General features: G+C 46.4%; 1 protein-coding gene across 3 annotated transcripts in view; it reads left to right on the top strand.

Moving 5' to 3' along the window:
- Positions 1–10,888: 10,888 nt before the first annotated feature.
- The window catches only part of LOC147113968 (pantothenate kinase 3), a 71,387-nt gene continuing 65,266 nt past the window's right edge, over positions 10,889–17,009 (top strand). For 2 of the 3 annotated variants that reach the window (XR_015079325.1, XM_085995424.1), the window contains exon 1: positions 10,900–11,574. Coding sequence is in view for 2 of the 3 variants with exons in the window: in XM_085995424.1 (XP_085851550.1) it covers positions 11,547–11,574 (28 nt within the window). In the remaining variant the exon portion in view is untranslated. Of the gene's footprint in view, positions 11,575–17,009 lie in introns of all 3 variants that reach the window. The other variant, XM_085995425.1, reaches the window with a different exon arrangement.

Below are 17,009 nucleotides of genomic sequence, written 5' to 3' on the forward strand. Positions count from 1 at the left end.
GAATATTTTTTGTAGCATACAGAATTTGCTGGTGCAGACCATTACATGCCTCTAAACAGGAACCAAGTCTCACAACCAAGACAGTAAAGGGTTTGCTGTAATTCACAGTTTGGGTGCTGGGTTAACTTTACAAATGGACTGTAATCCAAATTCATTTGCAGACAGACTTGATATCTTTTTTAACATCGTGAGGTAAAAAAATGCATTTGGGACGTTTCAATGTAATTCCTTGTGTACAAGAGTCCACAATGCAAAACTTGTTAATTGGTACTAAATTGGCTGTCTCACTCAGCAAGGCCACAAAGGTAGTCAGGCAGGAAAGATTAAAAAAGTCACATTGCTGTAGGAGGAATTCTTTTTATGAGGCCAAGGTGAAATCACATTGTCAGAGAAGTGTAGGAAGAAACTTAACCTGCATTTTCTTGGTCTTGCACCCTGGGGGCTATTGGATCTTGGGCTATTGAGCACAGCAATTACAGGAATATTGGGTGGAAAGAAGTGTACATCCGTAAAGGAGACAATTTTTTTCCATCACTATTGCCTCCATGAAAGCATATTGAAAATCATTTTCATTCATTTACAAACTCACAACAGGATGATCTAAATCACTAATGCCTCTAACCTGTGCTCTACCTTGACCTGGGAGCTCTTTACTGCATTGGATGAAACAGATGGAAAATGTTCTGATCACTAAAATAGATATACTTTTCACTTTGAGCAACAGAAAATTCAATTTTTAAACTTGCTGTTAAAAAAAATATGCATTCTATACAGGGAATCGGTCAGAAGCCCTTTTAAAAATTAGGTTGGTTTGGAAGAATTAAACTCAACTTTATTACATCCTGTTATTTTATATATGTTGTTTAAGCAACAACTACTGATATTTGGGTAAATTTAATAAATTGCATAGAACAACAACAAAGCCTAACAATGACAATTAATGGTGTGGAGATGCCAGCGTTGGACTGGGGTGGACAAATGTAAGAAGTCACACAACACCAGGTTATAGTCCAACAGTTTTATTTGAAATCACAAGCTTTCAGAGCGCTGCTCCTTCGTCAGGTGAAGTGGAGAGATGCATAAAGACACAGCTTATATAGTCAGAGAATAATGTCAGCCTTCAACATGTCATCGATGACGACGAACACCTCGCTAAGGCCATCCCCACGCCTCCACTACTCGCCTTCAAACAGCTGCCTAACCTCAAACAGACCATCGTTTGCAGCAAATTACCCAGCTTTCAGGAGTACAGTGACCACGACACCACACAACCCTGCCACAGCAACCTCTGCAAGACATGCCAGATCATCAACACAGATACCATCATCACACGTGAGGACACCACCCACCAGGTACATGGTACATACTCATGTGACTCAGCCAACGTTGTCTACCTCATACGTTGCAGGAAAGGATGCCCCGGAGCATGGTACATTGGCGAGACCATGCAGACACTGCGACAACGGATGAACGGACACCGCGCAACAATCGCCAGGCAGGAGTGTTCCCTCCCAGTTGGGGAACACTTCAGCAGTCAAGGACATTCAGCCTCCAATCTTCGGGTAAGCATTCTCCAAGGCGGCCTTCGAGACACACGACGACGCAAAATCGTCGAGCAGAAACTGATATCAAAGTTCCGTACTCATGAGGATGGCCTCAACCGGGATCTTGGGTTCATGTCACACTACATGTAACCCCACCTGACGTAGGGTCACCCAGACTCAAGTCGTCGTTGGCTTGTTCTCGCTACACAGATGCGGCCGGACCTGTTGTGATTTCCAGCAAAAAAAATGTTTTTTTGTCTGTTTTTTGTTTTTCATACAGACCCCAGCATCTGCAACATTTGACCCCTTGTGACCCCACCTCATTGTTCTTTGATGTAATGTTTTCCTGACTAACCTGTTTGGACACCATTCACACCTTTGATCGCTGTGATTATCTCTCTGCCGAGGTGTGATAAATGGCAGTTAGAAAGATTACCTGTAATCATCTGGCATTATTCTCTTACTATATAAGCTGTGTCTTTATGCATCTCTCCACTTCACCTGACGAAGGAGCAGCGCTCCAAAAGCTTGTGATTTCAAATAAAACTGTTGGACTATAACCTGGTGTTGTGTGACTTCTTACAAATGAGAATTAACAGCAATAAGTCATTAACCCAATGCCTGGCAGCAACGTTATCACTTTATTTATGTGTATATTTCAATTCAATCTTCTCAAAGTCTGACTCAACAACCTTCCAGAGGCAAATTCCTCAACAACACCAAAGCACCCATTATCTATTTAATTAATACTTTTATATCTAGTTTTCATTTATAGTGCATGGCAAATATATGTCACACTTCAAACTTAAAAGCTTCATGCTCACGTTTAAAAGTGTTAGTTAAAACTGTCACATATGCAAAATGTATGTCACATTTACACCAGATCAGCTCAAATATATTTAAATATAAAAGGAACAAATCATTGTTAACTGAATGATGCCAATTGCCTGGAATATTATTGAGCAGATAGGAAATCCTACCAATATACACGAACATGCAAATATACATATGAACATACGAATTAGGAGCAGGAGTAGGCCACTCGGCCCTTCGAGCCTGCTCCGCCATTCAATAAGATCATGGCTGATCCAATTACTCCACATTCCCGCCTATCCCCGATAACTTTTCACCCCCTTGCTTACCAAGAATCTATCTACCTCTGCCTTAAAAATATTTAAAGACTCTGCTTCCACTGCCCTCTGAGGAAGAGAGTTCCAAAGACTCACGACCCTCTGAGAAAAAAATTCTCCTCATCTCTGTCTTAAATGGGCAACCCCTTATTTTTAAACAGTGACCCCTAGTTCTAGATTCTCTCACAAGAGGAAACATCCTCTCCACATCCACCCTGTCCAGACCCCTCAGGATCTTATATGTTTCAATCAAGTCACCTCTTACTCTTCTAAACTCCAGCCGATACAAGCCTAGCCTGTCCAACCTTTCCTCATAAGACAACCCGCCCATTCCAGATATTAGTCTAGTAAACCTTCTCTGAACTGCTTCCAACGCATTTGCATCCTTCCTTAAATAAGGAGACCAATACTGTACACAGTACTCCAGATGTGGTCTCACCAATGCCCTGTATAAATGAAGCATAACCTCCCTACTTTTGTATTCAATTCCCCTCGCAATAAATAACATTCTATTAGCTTTCCTAATTACTTGCTGTACCTGCATAGTAACATTTTGCGATTCATGCACTAGGACACCCAGATCCCTCTGCATCTCAGAGCTCCACAATCTCTCACCATTTAGATAATATGCTTCTTTTATATTCTTCCTGACAAAATGGATAACTTCACATTTTCTGACATTATACTCCACTTGCCAAATATTTACCCACTCACTTAAGCTATCTATATCCCTTTGTAGCCTCATGTCCTCTTCACAATTTACTTTCCTACCTATCTTTGTGTCATCAGCAAATTTAGCAACCATACCTTCGGTCCCTTCATCCAAGTCATTTATATAAATTGTAAAAAGTTGAGGCCCCAGCACTGATCCCTGTGGCACACCACTCATTACATCTTGCCAATCAGAAAATTACCCATTTATGCCTATTCTCTGTTTCCTGTTAGTTAGCCAATCTTCTATCCATGCTAATATGTTACCCCCTACACCATGAGCTTTTATTTTCCACAATAACCTTTGATGTGACACCTTATCAAATGTCTTCTGGAAATCGAAGTACAGTACATCCACCGGTTCCCCTTTATCCACAGCACATGTTACTTCCTCAAAGAACTCCAATAAATTGGTTAAACATGATTTCCCTTGCACAAAACCATGTTGACTCTGCCTGATTACTTTGAACTTTTCTAAGTGCCCTGCTATAACGTCTTTACTAATAGCTTCTAACATCTTCCCTAAGACAGATGTTAAGCTAACTGGCCTGTAGTTTCCTGCTTTCTGTCTCCCTCCCTTTTTGAATAAAGGAGTTACATTCGCTATTTTCCAATCTAATGGAACCTTCCCCGAATCTAGGGAATTATGGAAAATTAAAACCAACGCATCAACTATCTCACTAGCCACTTCTTTTAAGACCCTAGGATGAAGTCCATCAGGACCCGGGGACTTGTCAGCCCACAGCTCCAACAATTTGCTCAGTACCACATCCCTGGTGATTATAATTTTCTTGCATTCCTCCCTCCCTTCCATTTCCTGATTTACAGCTATTTCTGGGATGTTACTTGTATCCTCTATAGTGAAGACCGATGCAAAGTACCTGTTCAATTCAACTGCCATCTCCTTATTTTCCATTATTAATTCCCCAGACTCACTTTTTATAGGACCAACGCTCCAATAAACTGGCAAAAGGAGAAAGTGGATCACAAACTCTCTAACGCCCTCTCCTCTGACCCTCAACTCATTACACCCACTCTGCTGCAGTGAACCGACTAAATCATTCCCTTGAGCCCACATTTATAAAATCATAGAATAGTACAGCACAGCAGGAGGCCATTCGGCCCATCGAGTCTGCACCGGTTCTTTCGAAGAGCAATCCAGTTAGTCCCACTCCCCTGCTCTTTCCCCAGATCCTCGCAATTTTATTTTATCCAATTCCATTTTAAAGTAATCCAAAATTGCCAAGATCTTCCTGGAGGGCAAGAACAATCCTAGATTACTTTTCTCTACAGCTAACCACTTCCTCAAACCACTTTCTCTTGCCCCCTCCACTCTCATTTCCAATACCAAGTGTAAGGAGCACATGGATTTGTTTTGTCTCTAAGATCGAGACCATCTATGCAGCTGTCTCTACTACTGGCTTCCCCTCCTCTCTCCCTCTGCTCTCAACCTCCACCCCCCAAGCCTGACCAATACTGCAGCCCTGAACCTCAGTCACTTTGCATTTCTCTCCCATTTCCCACCCTTCCTTTCCAAAATTATCTCTTCCATGAGATGCACCTCTTATTTCCCTGATCCCCTCCTGATAACTAAGCTAGTTCTTTTGGCCCTCATGGTAGCTGATATTTTTAACTGTTCCCTTCCCTCTGGGATCATTCCGCTTCCCTTCAAGACTGCTGTTATGTCCCCACTCAAAAAATTCTACCGTTAGCCCATCTGTCCTTTGTAACTACTATCCCATCCCTTGAGCATGTTGTCATGTCCCAGCTCCATGCCCATCTCTCCATAACATCCATGTTGGAATGCCTCCAGTCCAACTTTGCCCATATAACAGCACCAAAATGGCCCTGGCCATTGTCACAAATGGCATCCTCTGTGACTGTGACTATTGTGCATTATCCTTTCCAGTATTAGACACCACTGACCATTCCTTTTTCCTTCACCATCTATCCTCTCCTGTCTAGCTTTGAGTCCTACCCTTCTGTGGTTCCACACTTACTTGTCCAAGCAAAGCCAGCACATCGCCAGTAATGGCTTCTCTTCCCTCCCTTCGGTGTCCCCTAAGGATCTGCCCTTAGCCGCCTCCTCTTCCTTAACTATGTTTAGGAATAGGGCCACCTTTCATTTGTATTCTGACAACATCCATGTTTTTGTCATCTCCAGAATGATTCCAAAGCCCTCCTTGCTGACTCTAAACAAACTCTGAATAACTCTAAATAACTTGCCCAAAACACAGCTGCCTATATCCTGTCCTGTACTAAGCCCTACTCACCCATCACCCCTCTCCACACCAGTGACCACCGGTCCCCAATTTAAAATCTTTGGCCGCAATTTTACTCACCTCGGCAGGTCCATGGGGGACGATGTTGGTGGCAGGACCCAACCCCGCTGCTGGCTCCATCCCGCTCTGGAAAATTACTTTCCGTTGATAAGGCTTGTTAAGCCCGCCCAGCACGTTTCCCAGCCAATTAGAGGAAATGGGTTTGGTGACATCATTGCATGACATGTCATCAGCCGGTTTCCTTAAAGGGACTATGTCCAAATTTATTTTGACATTTGTGCTGTCAGTGTTCTACAGCATTGAAGTGCTACAAACACTGACAATCACTGCACAGAGGTACAGGGCTGCACCCAGGTTCTCCCATGACTCCCTCCATATGCTTATGGAAGGAGTCACAGCATGCAAGGAGGTCCTCTTCCCTTCCCATGGGCAGAAGAGACCTCCCCAGGAGATTAACACAGCCTGGTTGCACATTGCAGAGGAGGGCACAAGCAGGGATGTGGTCAGGAGGACCTGGGTGGAGTGCTGCAAACATTTCATCTCAGTAGGTCACAAAATGTTAGTACAAAGCCACACTCAACCTCATCCTGCTGTGCCCCTCATCACAGCCCCATCATTCTGCCTTCCCTACCCTACTCCTGCACATCCTTACACACACCAAATTACCTTGCTCCTCCACCTATCCCTCTCTATCTATAGTATCACATCCCCATCTCACTAGCCACCCCTCACATTCACGCTCATCCTAGTGCAATCATACCAAGTAACAAATTACAAGGGTAGGCACTTGGGTGTTTTATGCAATGTTCATGTAAAATTTCTGTTAATGTGATGTCAAACATTGAAACCTTTATTTTCAACACTTTGCATTCTTGGACAGATGTGCGTGCATCTTTGGAAGTGGCTTAGTGAGTTACAGTGACTGGTGAGACACAAGGGTACCCCCTGCAATGGTGGGGAGTGTGAAAGGAATGGCTTGGGCATTGTAGGGATGCTTTATGGTGTTGATGTGGGGTGGTGCCAACCTGGCGCATCATGTGGTAGCCAGGGTGTACAGCATCAAGTGAAGTAAATCTGGCCATGGTGAGGCCATCCTTGGCCTCCCGGGCAGCAATGTGCTCAGGTGCTGCTGCCCTTTGTCCTGTGTTGCATCAGGTGATTGTGGAGAAATTTGGTGTTGTTGTTGGTGCTGCTGGTGTTGGGGCTCATTGTAGTACGATTCCGAGGACCAAGGTGAAGTAGTATAAATGGCACCCATGTTGAAGGAATAGATGGCAGGTGAAGTAGAGATGACAGAAGCATTCTGTCAATGGTGAGAGATTTCTTCCAATGAGGTGAGAGTGGTTGGAGAGTGGAAAGTAGAAAGCCTGCAGAATGTGCGCTGGAAATGGAGTGAGAAAAAGCTTCTGCCTGAGGAAAGTGACTATCAGTCAGGTGAATATCAGTCAGATGAGAGCTTTTACTCTGCATTTGATTCTGTCAAGGAATCAGCTGGAGCAATGGCCACTGAACTCACGCCTCAGCTTGACAGGCGTAGTCTGTGCACAGTGGGGATCCCATGGTCATGAAGTTAACGACAAAAGGCAAGTGAAAAAAGGCTGTTAAGCATCTGACAACTAGATGCTAACCATTTTAATTAGGTCCCCCGCCGTTGCCAGTTGAGTCTGCTCAGCGTTGACAGACAGCATTGGGAAAGGCGCGTGGTGGCAGGTCCACAGCGGGGTCGGGCCCCTGCTGTAAAAAAAAATGCTTTCCTACCCGTCCCGCCACTGATCCTACCCGCTAACCCCCCCCGGAAAATTACGGCCTTTGGGCTGGATTTTCATTCAGGGGATGTGATGGAGGCGGGACTACAACTTTCGGGGTTGTTGTCCCGCCTCCATCGAGATGTGGCCAATCCACATGATTTTAACTTGATTGACCTTGTTGAGCCCACCCAGCGGGCTCAGCAGGCCAATTAAGGGCCACCCGGCAACAGGTGACATCACAGGCTGAAATTTCATCTGTCAAGAGGTTTCGACAGATAAAATATCAGTGTTTGAAAGCTCTTTGGAGCTGTCAAACACTGACAGTCTTACTTCTAACATGAGTCCTTCTCCACAGACTCAGTTAGAAATCTCTCCTGCACAGAAAGCTGAAGGCTGTCACTTTTGACAGTTCGCAGCCATTCTGCTTTCTGTGCCGGTGAGATGAGGGACTCCCGAGACCTAAAGGAAGGCTGTAAAGGTAAGAAAAGGTCATTTAAACTGCTTTAAACACTTTACACACACCAAACACACTTACCTTTGCACTCATGCACGCATCACTCACCTGAACACCGACATCTCGAACCCACCAAGTCCTTCAACCCGACGGCCCGCCTCCTCTAACTTGGCGTGGTTTGGAGCCGTCGGTAATCCCACACTTCAACCTTAAAAATAGGGATTAGGCTAAAAACTGCCTGTTAACAGGCAGTTAACTGGCACTAATCCCCTTCCCGCCTCGGGGAGGCGGGTCCCAGTGCGGGGCGGGTACCCGTCTCCTTTGAAACTGGCATGGAGGCGGGTTGGGGTCGGGACCCCTGATTTCGGGATTTTAACCACCACCCGCCCCTCCTGACGCCTCCAATCCCACCTCCACGGCCCAATGAAAATCCTGCCCTTTGTCTTTGTTATAAAATACCTCCACAGCCTTGCTCCTCCCTAGCTCTGCAACCTTATTCAATCTTACATCCCCTCCCACATCTATCTCAGCCATCTCTGCTAACCTTCTTCCCATGGATCAGTGTCTGTTCCTCTTAATTCTTTGTAAACATCTTGGGACATTTTTAACGTTAATATTGCTACAAAAATGAAAGCTGTTAATTAAATTCATCATATGAGGTAAAGCAAAATGTTATAATGTCCTTATATAAATAACTCCTATTGGGAAATTTAATACACGTCGCTACTTTAAACAAGTTTTATAAAATGGTAGGAAAATATTGTATCTTTCAATATCTATAAACAGTGTAATATTTACTTTGTCACTCGTGCAGGTGCAGGGAATTTAGTGTATTAGAGGGACCTTTGTTACCTTTAGGACAAGTCCAACCAAGAGACCACATCCCAGGTCCTGCATTACCCAGAGCAATTCCAAGTGTTAGCACTAGGAATTAGTATTAAAGCCATAAATTGCCCGGAAGATATGGAGACAATCATATTTCTGGTCACAATAGCAAAATACTGCGGAGGCTGCCAACCTGAAAAACAAACAGAAACTACTGGAAATACTTTCTAGTTAACTATTCAATTTCATAAGGATCCTGATTTTAAGAGATATTCTTGAATTTAAAGTCTTAAAGGAAATGACAGCAATGGATGCTTTCAACAGCATTGTGACACCAAATATTCTCAAAACACTTAGTTTACTATGTAAGAGTGCTTGAACTCCTAACGAAAGTACTGAGACTGAAACTAGCAGTTAACCAAACGTGGTTTAATGCACTCGTAAAAGTTACAAACACGCAGGAGAAGCTCTATACAGGTCTGTACACCAACGGGTTCCACGAGGACAGAGAGGGAACGCCTCTCCCCTCTGACGTCATGACGTCATCACGTTTCCCGCCGTTGGGAACGTCACGTGACCTGCGTGATGACGTCATCGCACTGGATCACCATTTTACCGAGCCCGCGCTGTTTATACAGAGCAAACACTTAAAGGTAACAAGCCCCTGTTAAAGGCAATTATATACATTACTGCAAGAGTCTCTTGGTGGCTTTGCCACATACGCCCCCCCAGAATTGTCTTTAATAAGGAAAGTCAATCGCAGAGGAGTTCGGACAAGCCTGTTTGAACGACTCCTAAATTCCCGGAATCGCCGATCGCCATCGTGGCATGCCCCGGAGTCGGTGTTCTTGACGCGCAGTTGCTTGTTCGGTGTTTTGGGCACGAAACTGCAAGGCGGATGGCAGCTTCTGGCCTACATGCTAAACCGAGCATGGTAATAACAGAAACCGGTTGTTGGAGGTGCCGAGGCAGGGCCCTTTGGGGCGGGGCGTCTCGCAACGGCGCAGTATTGTTGTCGGACCGCGTATATTTTATCCGCCTCTTTGGCGAGTGCGATGCAATCCCCGGCGTCCGATCTGGCGAGGGCCGCCTGCACCTGTTCGGGCAGTTGACTGAGGAACAATTTGCAGAACAGGAAACATTGCGGTTCAGACCCCAGGAGTGTGAGCATCTGGCTCATCAACTCCGAAGGTTTGGAGTCTCCTAACCCGGGCAGCGTGAGTAGGCGGCGTGCGCGCTCTGCCTTCGTAAGGCCGAATACCTGCATTAGCCGTGCCTTAATGGCGACATACTTGTCAGTGGCCGGGGGGTTCTCCAGTAGGCTGATGATCCTCGACGTCGTTGAGCTGTCGAGTGCGGAGGCCACGTAAAGATAACGGGTCTGATCCTGCACGACGTTGCGGAGCTCGAACTGCGCCTCCGCTTGTACGAACCAGGAGGCCGCCTGTTGTTCCCAAAATTGGGGGAGCTTCAAAGCCACTGCATTGGCTTCCATCATGGCCCTGCGTTCCGTTTCCGCCACGAAGAACGTCCGCGAGGATTCAGGGTCACCAATGTAGGAGTGCTTGAACTCCTAACGAAAGTACTGAGACTGAAACTAGCAGTTAACCAAACGTGGTTTAATGCACTAGTAAAAGTTACAAACAAAAACGCAGGAGAAACTCTATATAGGTCTGTACACCAACGGGTTCCACGAGGACAGAGAGGGAACGCCTCTCCCCTCTGACGTCATGACGTCATCACGTTTCCCGCCGTTGGGAACGTCACGTGACCTGCATGATGACGTCATCGCGCTGGATCGACATTTTACCGAACCCGCACTGTTTATACAGAGCAAACACTTAAAGGTAACAAGCCCCTGTTAAAGGCAATTATATACATTATTACTGCAAGAGTCTCTTGGTGGCTTTGCCACAACTACACTTATTATTCTAATAAAAAATACTTACAGTAACTACTTTTCCTAATAAAAATGTTGCTGCTCTAGCTGTATAGGTTTCTCGAGAGTGTGGACAATATGAAATAGTTTAATCACAGCTAACACTCATTCCTTCCCTGGTTATCAATGTCTAACTCACGCTTTCTCTCAATCCACTCTCACTGAAGGAACAGTGCACGCCCCTTTTCCACCACCTGTCAATCAAAGCTGGCCGGACCCGTGACAGCCGGCGTGCGCGCGGTGCCCCTTGGGTTTCAACCCGAAACGTCAACTCAAATTTCTCTCCACGGATGTTGCCTGACCTGCTGAGTTTTTCCAGCATTCTCTGTTGTTATTCCCTTGGGTTGAGTTGTAGTTCTCATTCCCACCCGCGGCCGGGAGAGGGGGGAACCTCGGTGCAGATAACTACATATCCCAGAGTGCATTGCGCTACTGGCGCAGACGCAGAGAGGAGCGGTGACGCAGGCGGAATGTAGCAGTGTGCTGGTGGAATGTAGCCTGGTGTCGGGTAGCGAGCCAGTGACACAGCGCGAGCCGCACCCAGGTGGATGGGGCGCTGCCGAAACATTGCAATCACCGCCCGGATTGAGCAAACAGATCTGAATTAATCTGGCGCGGCGGGAGGAGGCGCGAAAGCCGAGCAGCTTTTGCTGTGCCTCATTTCCTATTAGTTAAAAGGACGCGGACTCTGCGCTCGACACCGTCTTCCGCAGGGGGAGGGTTGGTAGGTGCTGGTACCGGGCGAGGGCTGCGACCTGATCAATCCGACAACACTACACCAAGCCGCGCCAGGTGACCGCCGGCCGATCGTGCCTCCCCCGCTCAGTTGAGCCGTTCAATCCACGTATATCTAAAAAAAAAGGCCGAGCTGAGCTTCACGGTGCCGGTGTCAAATCATTGTGTATGTTGAAACATGAAGATCAAAGACGCCAAGAAACCCTGTGAGTTATTAATTTGCTGATCCGTGTTCCGAGAGGAAGGGGGGAGTTAACACTACGATTTATTCTGCATTTAGCCGTATTTGACGAACAGGCAGTCAAATATAGTCTAAATGCGCAATGACACGGATACGTGTTCGTGGCTTATCTCTGAAAAAGAACTGTTGGTTTGCAGTAACCATCTTTCAGGAAATAACCATTTACAGCGCAGTTTTCCCCCTCAGGAAGTAGTGCCACGATCGTAACGGAAGAGACACACTGTTCTCATTTCTATGAAGCGTGCAGATTGGTTTCATGTTAAGTGATAGGCTATGTGACTATTGTGCACCAGCTCCAGCAGTGGCAGGTCATCGTATTTTTCTGACCAAGGTGCATTTGACATTTTTGTATTTTCTCTCTTTTTCAAATTCTTTACTGGGAAGGGTGTTTGTTTTTATATGCACCTGTGGACCAGGGACTTTGTTCTGACACTTCATCAGTTGCTGTGCTTTTCAGCACAATATGCTTCGTTGCAACATTTAACAATGCCTGTCACTTCTCTAGTTGTGTAATAACTTTTACATGATCTAGTATAACATCACCTTATCGAGGTGACATGCTGATAGAAGTTTACAAAACCCTGTTTATGTACCCTTAAGAGAGAGCTGCTTTTATACTGTAGTACCGGCAGTGACCACACCTGTATATAAAGCCGTAGCAGGCTTCTGTACTTTTCAGTTCCAGCATACACTCTATTCAGTAAACACCTGTTATTACCGTTCTCCTGCAGTCCGTGTGTTATTGGTACACGGACACTACAGTGGCGACGAGCAGGTTCAAACTCACCTGCAGTACTGCATCACCTCACGGGGATCCATCCCTGAAAAGAAGCTTCTTGGAGGTCGAAGCCAGAGCAACGGGCGTCGACCGTGGGCAACCGCCCAGTGATCCATCGGAGTTCAGAGAATCGCAGGGGAAGCTGTGGAGAGCTGGGCTTGGCTCTCCAGTCAAAGTGTTACAGCAAATCGTGCTAGTAGCAGGTAGTGCGCTGACCTTTCCGGACTGCGGCGGGCTAGAGCTCGATCGAGCGGCTCTGCAAGGGGGCCGTGCAGCGTCGTCGGGAAGGAAAAGAGAGAGAGGGTGGAGCGCACAGGGCGCGGTCGGTGCTCAAGAGCCGGGCAGCGTTAAAGGAAATAAAAAGGGGGAAGGAAAAGAGACTCACAGTGGACAGCGTCGAAGAAGAATAAAACTAAGAAAATTAATTAACAAAAGAGAGACGCGCAGAAGCCGTGGGGCGCCGCCATTACTATTTAGAATGCTAGGAGCAGCATTGGCAGCAGGGAGAAGAAGGAAAAGTGCGGGAGGCGCCATTTTAAACCACCCAAGATGCTGAAGAGTGGCAGCATCACTGCTTTCGACAATGAAATAGAAGACTGGACCACGTATGTGGAAAGAATTGAAGTGTACTGCAAGGCAAATGAGGTGGCCGATGAAAAGAAGGCGTCGGTATTATTGAATTTGATGGGCGCGAGAACGTACGGCCTATTGCGGAATTTAATTACCCCAGCTAAACCAATGGAGAAAAGCTTTGAAGAGATTGTCAATATCTTACAGGAACATCTAAAACCCTACACCGCTGCTGATAGCAGAAAGATTAAAGTTCCATAAAAGAAACCAGCACAAAGATGAGAGTAATGCTGACTATCTTACGGAACTACGCAAGTTATCGAAACACTGCCAGTTCGGAGCAGGACTGGCAGATACCTTAAGGGATAAGTTTGTCTGCAGGCTCCAGAGTGAAGGAACCCAGAAACGACTACTTTCGGAAAAGGACCTTGGCTAGAAAAGGCTTTCAGCGTGGCAGTATCCTACGAAGCAGCAGCACGGGGAGCTGCGGAAATACCGCAAGAATATAGCACCAATGAAATGGCATATGAAGCAAAAAAGTGTTATCGCTGCGGCAGAACAACCTATGACCAGACGGATTGCTGGTTTAAGGACAAAGTATGCAGGCAATGTGGGAAAGTGGGACACATAGCACGAGTCTGCAGGTCGGGAAAGAAAACCAACACTAAAAGAACTACTAAGGAAAAGTACAAGAAAGTACAAAAGATGATGGACAGTAGTTCAGAAGAGTGATAATGACTCCGGGAGCAGGAGACTAAGTTGTCTAAAGTTACACAACGTGATCGAAAAGGAGGATCACCGAACCATTTGGGTCACCCTCCTGATAGCAGGGTCCCAAGTAAAGATGGAATTGGACACAGGATCAGCCCTAACAGTCATGAATCGACGAGACTACGAGCGGCTATTCTCGCACATACCCTTGAAGGACACGTCCATTGCCTTGAAGACATATACGAGGCAAAAAGTCTACCCCAGAGGAGAAATAAGGGTGCCCGTTAAATACAACAGCAAGGAAACCCAGAAACTGTATCTATATATACTACAAGATGGAGGACCACCATTATTGGGACGTGAATGGATCCGAAAAATACAATTGGATTGGCATTCCATTCAGGCGCTAACTGTGGCTGACAAAAAGGATGACGACGTCACACCTGGACGACAGTCAAAAATTCTAACTGACGCGAAAGAGGTGTTCCAGCAAGGACTTGGGACGCTAAAAGGCGTAACGGCAACGATAAAAATTAAAGATAACGCAAACCCAAAATTTTTTAAGGCCAGACCGATACCGTATGCGATCCGCCCAGCCGTCGAAGCAGAGCTGGAGAGTCTGGAGCATTCGGGTGTGCTGTCCAAGGTGGACTGGAGCGAGTGGGCCACACCCATCGTTCCTGTAATGAAGAAATCATTGAGCAGCATGCCTAGGGAACCGAAGAAGGTTCGCATCTGTGGGGACTTCAAGGTAACTGTGACCCCAGTCCTGCACACAGTACAATATCCACTTCCGCGGATAGAAGATATTTTCGCCTCACTATCTGGAGGGAAATGCTTTACGAAGATTGATCTGGCCCAAGCGTATCTACAAATGGAGGTAGAAGAAGCATCTAGAAAATACCTCACGATAAACACTCACAAAGGCCTTTACCAGTACAACCGACTGGTATTCGGGGTAGCATCAGCTCCGGCTATTTGGCAGAGGGCGATGGAACAAGTCCTGCAAGGGATCCCGGGGACCCAGTGTTATTTGGACGACATCCTGGTTACGGGCGAAAAATGACAGTGAACACCTTGCCAACCTGGAGCAGGTGCTCACTAGATTACAGGAATATGGGCTACGAGCCAACCGCCCCAAATGCGAGTTTTTCAGGAAACCAATCTCGTATTGTGGCCACGTGATTGATGAAGAGGGGTTACATAAGTCCCCAGACAAGATTGAGGCAGTAGTCAAGGCTCCAGCACCGGAAAATGTGTCGCAACTGAGGTCGTTCCTCGGGTTGGTGAACTACTACCATAAGTTCTTGCCAAATTTGTCTACAATTCTGCACCCACTGAACGCCCTGCTGCAAACTGGAGTAGCATGGAAATGGAGTGATGAGTGTAAGCGTGCCTTTCAGAAATGTAAATGCCTAATCACTTCAAAAGAAGTATTGGCCCACTACAATCCAACACTACCGATTCGGTTGGCATGTGATGCGTCTCCCTACGGCATTGGAGCGGTGCTGTCGCACAAATTCCTTGACGGTTCAGAGAGGCCAATAGCCTTTGCGTCGCGCTTGTTAACCTCAGCCGAGCGTAACTACGCCCAGATTGACAGGGAGGCCCTCGGCCTGGTGTGGGGGGTGAAGAAGTTCAATCATTATCTGCACGGGCAGAAATTCACCTTACTGACTGATCACCAGCCTCTTGTCTCCATTTTTAACCCAAAGAAGGGCGTTCCGGTGATGACTGCGCAACAGCTGCAAAGATGGTCCCTTTTTCTGGGGGCACATCAATATGACAGAGTATAAGGGTACGAAACAGCATGGAAACGCTGATGGGCTGTCGCGCCTGCCATTGCCTATGGTGGAGGAAGCACCTGCAGTGGACCCTGTTGAGATATTCCATTCGACCATAGTCGAATGTCTACCTGTTACAAACTCAAGTATAGAGAAGGAAACCCGAAATGACCCGACACACACTTGGGTCTATGATTTGACGGTGAAGGGATACATAGATACATAGAGATAGGAACAGGAGTAGGCCATTCGGCCCTTCGAGCCTGCTCCGCCATTCAATGAGATCATGGCTGATCTTCGTCTGAGATCATAGCTGATCTTACCAGTTCAGTACCCCGTCCCCGCCTTTTCTCCGTAACCCTTAATCCCCTTAGCCTTCAGAAATATATCCAATTCTCTCTTGAAAATATTTATTGAATTAGCCTTCACAGCCCTCTGTGGCAGGGAATTCCACAGGCTCACCACTCTTTGAGTGAAGAAATTCTTCCTCATCTCTGTTTTAAATGATTTGCCCGCTATTTTTAGACTGTGGCCCCTGGTTCTGTGCTCCCCGGCCATTGGAAACATTCTCTCTGAATTCAGACTGTCCAGGCCTGCCATAATTTTATATGTTTCGATGAGATCCCCTCTCAATCTTCTAAACTCCAGTGAGTACAAGCCCAAACTATTTAATCTCTCTTCGTAGGTCATTCCCGCCATTCCAGGTATCAGCCTGGTGAATCGCCGTTGCACTCTTTCCATGGCAAGAACATCCTTCCGCAGATGGGGCGACCAAAACTGTACACAATACTCCAGATGCGGTCTCACCAGCACCTTGTACAGCTGTAGTAAGGTATCCCTATTCCTATACTCGAACCCCCTTGATATGAAGGCCAACATACCATTTGCCTTCTTAATCGCCTGTTGCACCTGCATGCTCTCCTTCAGTGACTGGTGCACAAGAACACCCAGGTCCCTCTGCACTTCCCCATCTCCCAATCTATTGCCATTTAGATAATAATCTACCCTCCTGTTTTTACCCCCAAAGTGGATAACCTCGCATTTATCCACATTATAGTGCATCTGCCACGTATCCGCCCATTCCCCCAACCTGTCCAAATCGCACTGTAGCCTCCTGACATCCTCATCAGAGCCCACCCCTCCTCCTAGTTTAGTGTCGTCAGCGAATTTGGAAATATTGCATCCAATTCCCTGATCCAGATCATTTATATATATTGTGAACAGCTGGGGTCCCAGGACAGATCCTTGCGGCACCCCGCTGGTCACTGCCTGCCACTCCGAAAACGAGCCGTTTATTCCAACTCTGTTTTCTATCTGCCAGCCAGTTCTCTATCCACGTTAATACTTTGCCCCCAATCCCATGAGCCTTAATTTTGCATGATAATCTTTTGTGTGGAACCTTATCGAAGGCTTTCTGGAAGTCAAGGTACACCACATCCACTGGCTCTCCCCCATCTATTCTACCAGTTACCTCCTCAAAAAATTCCAGCAGATTAGTCAAACACGATTTACCCTTTGTAAATCCATGTTGACTCTGTCCGATCCTTTCCCCATTTG

This window comes from Somniosus microcephalus, chromosome 8, assembly GCF_052327205.1.
Source record: "Somniosus microcephalus isolate GS21.2 chromosome 8, FLI_Smic_1.0, whole genome shotgun sequence".
NCBI lineage: Eukaryota > Metazoa > Chordata > Chondrichthyes > Squaliformes > Somniosidae > Somniosus > Somniosus microcephalus.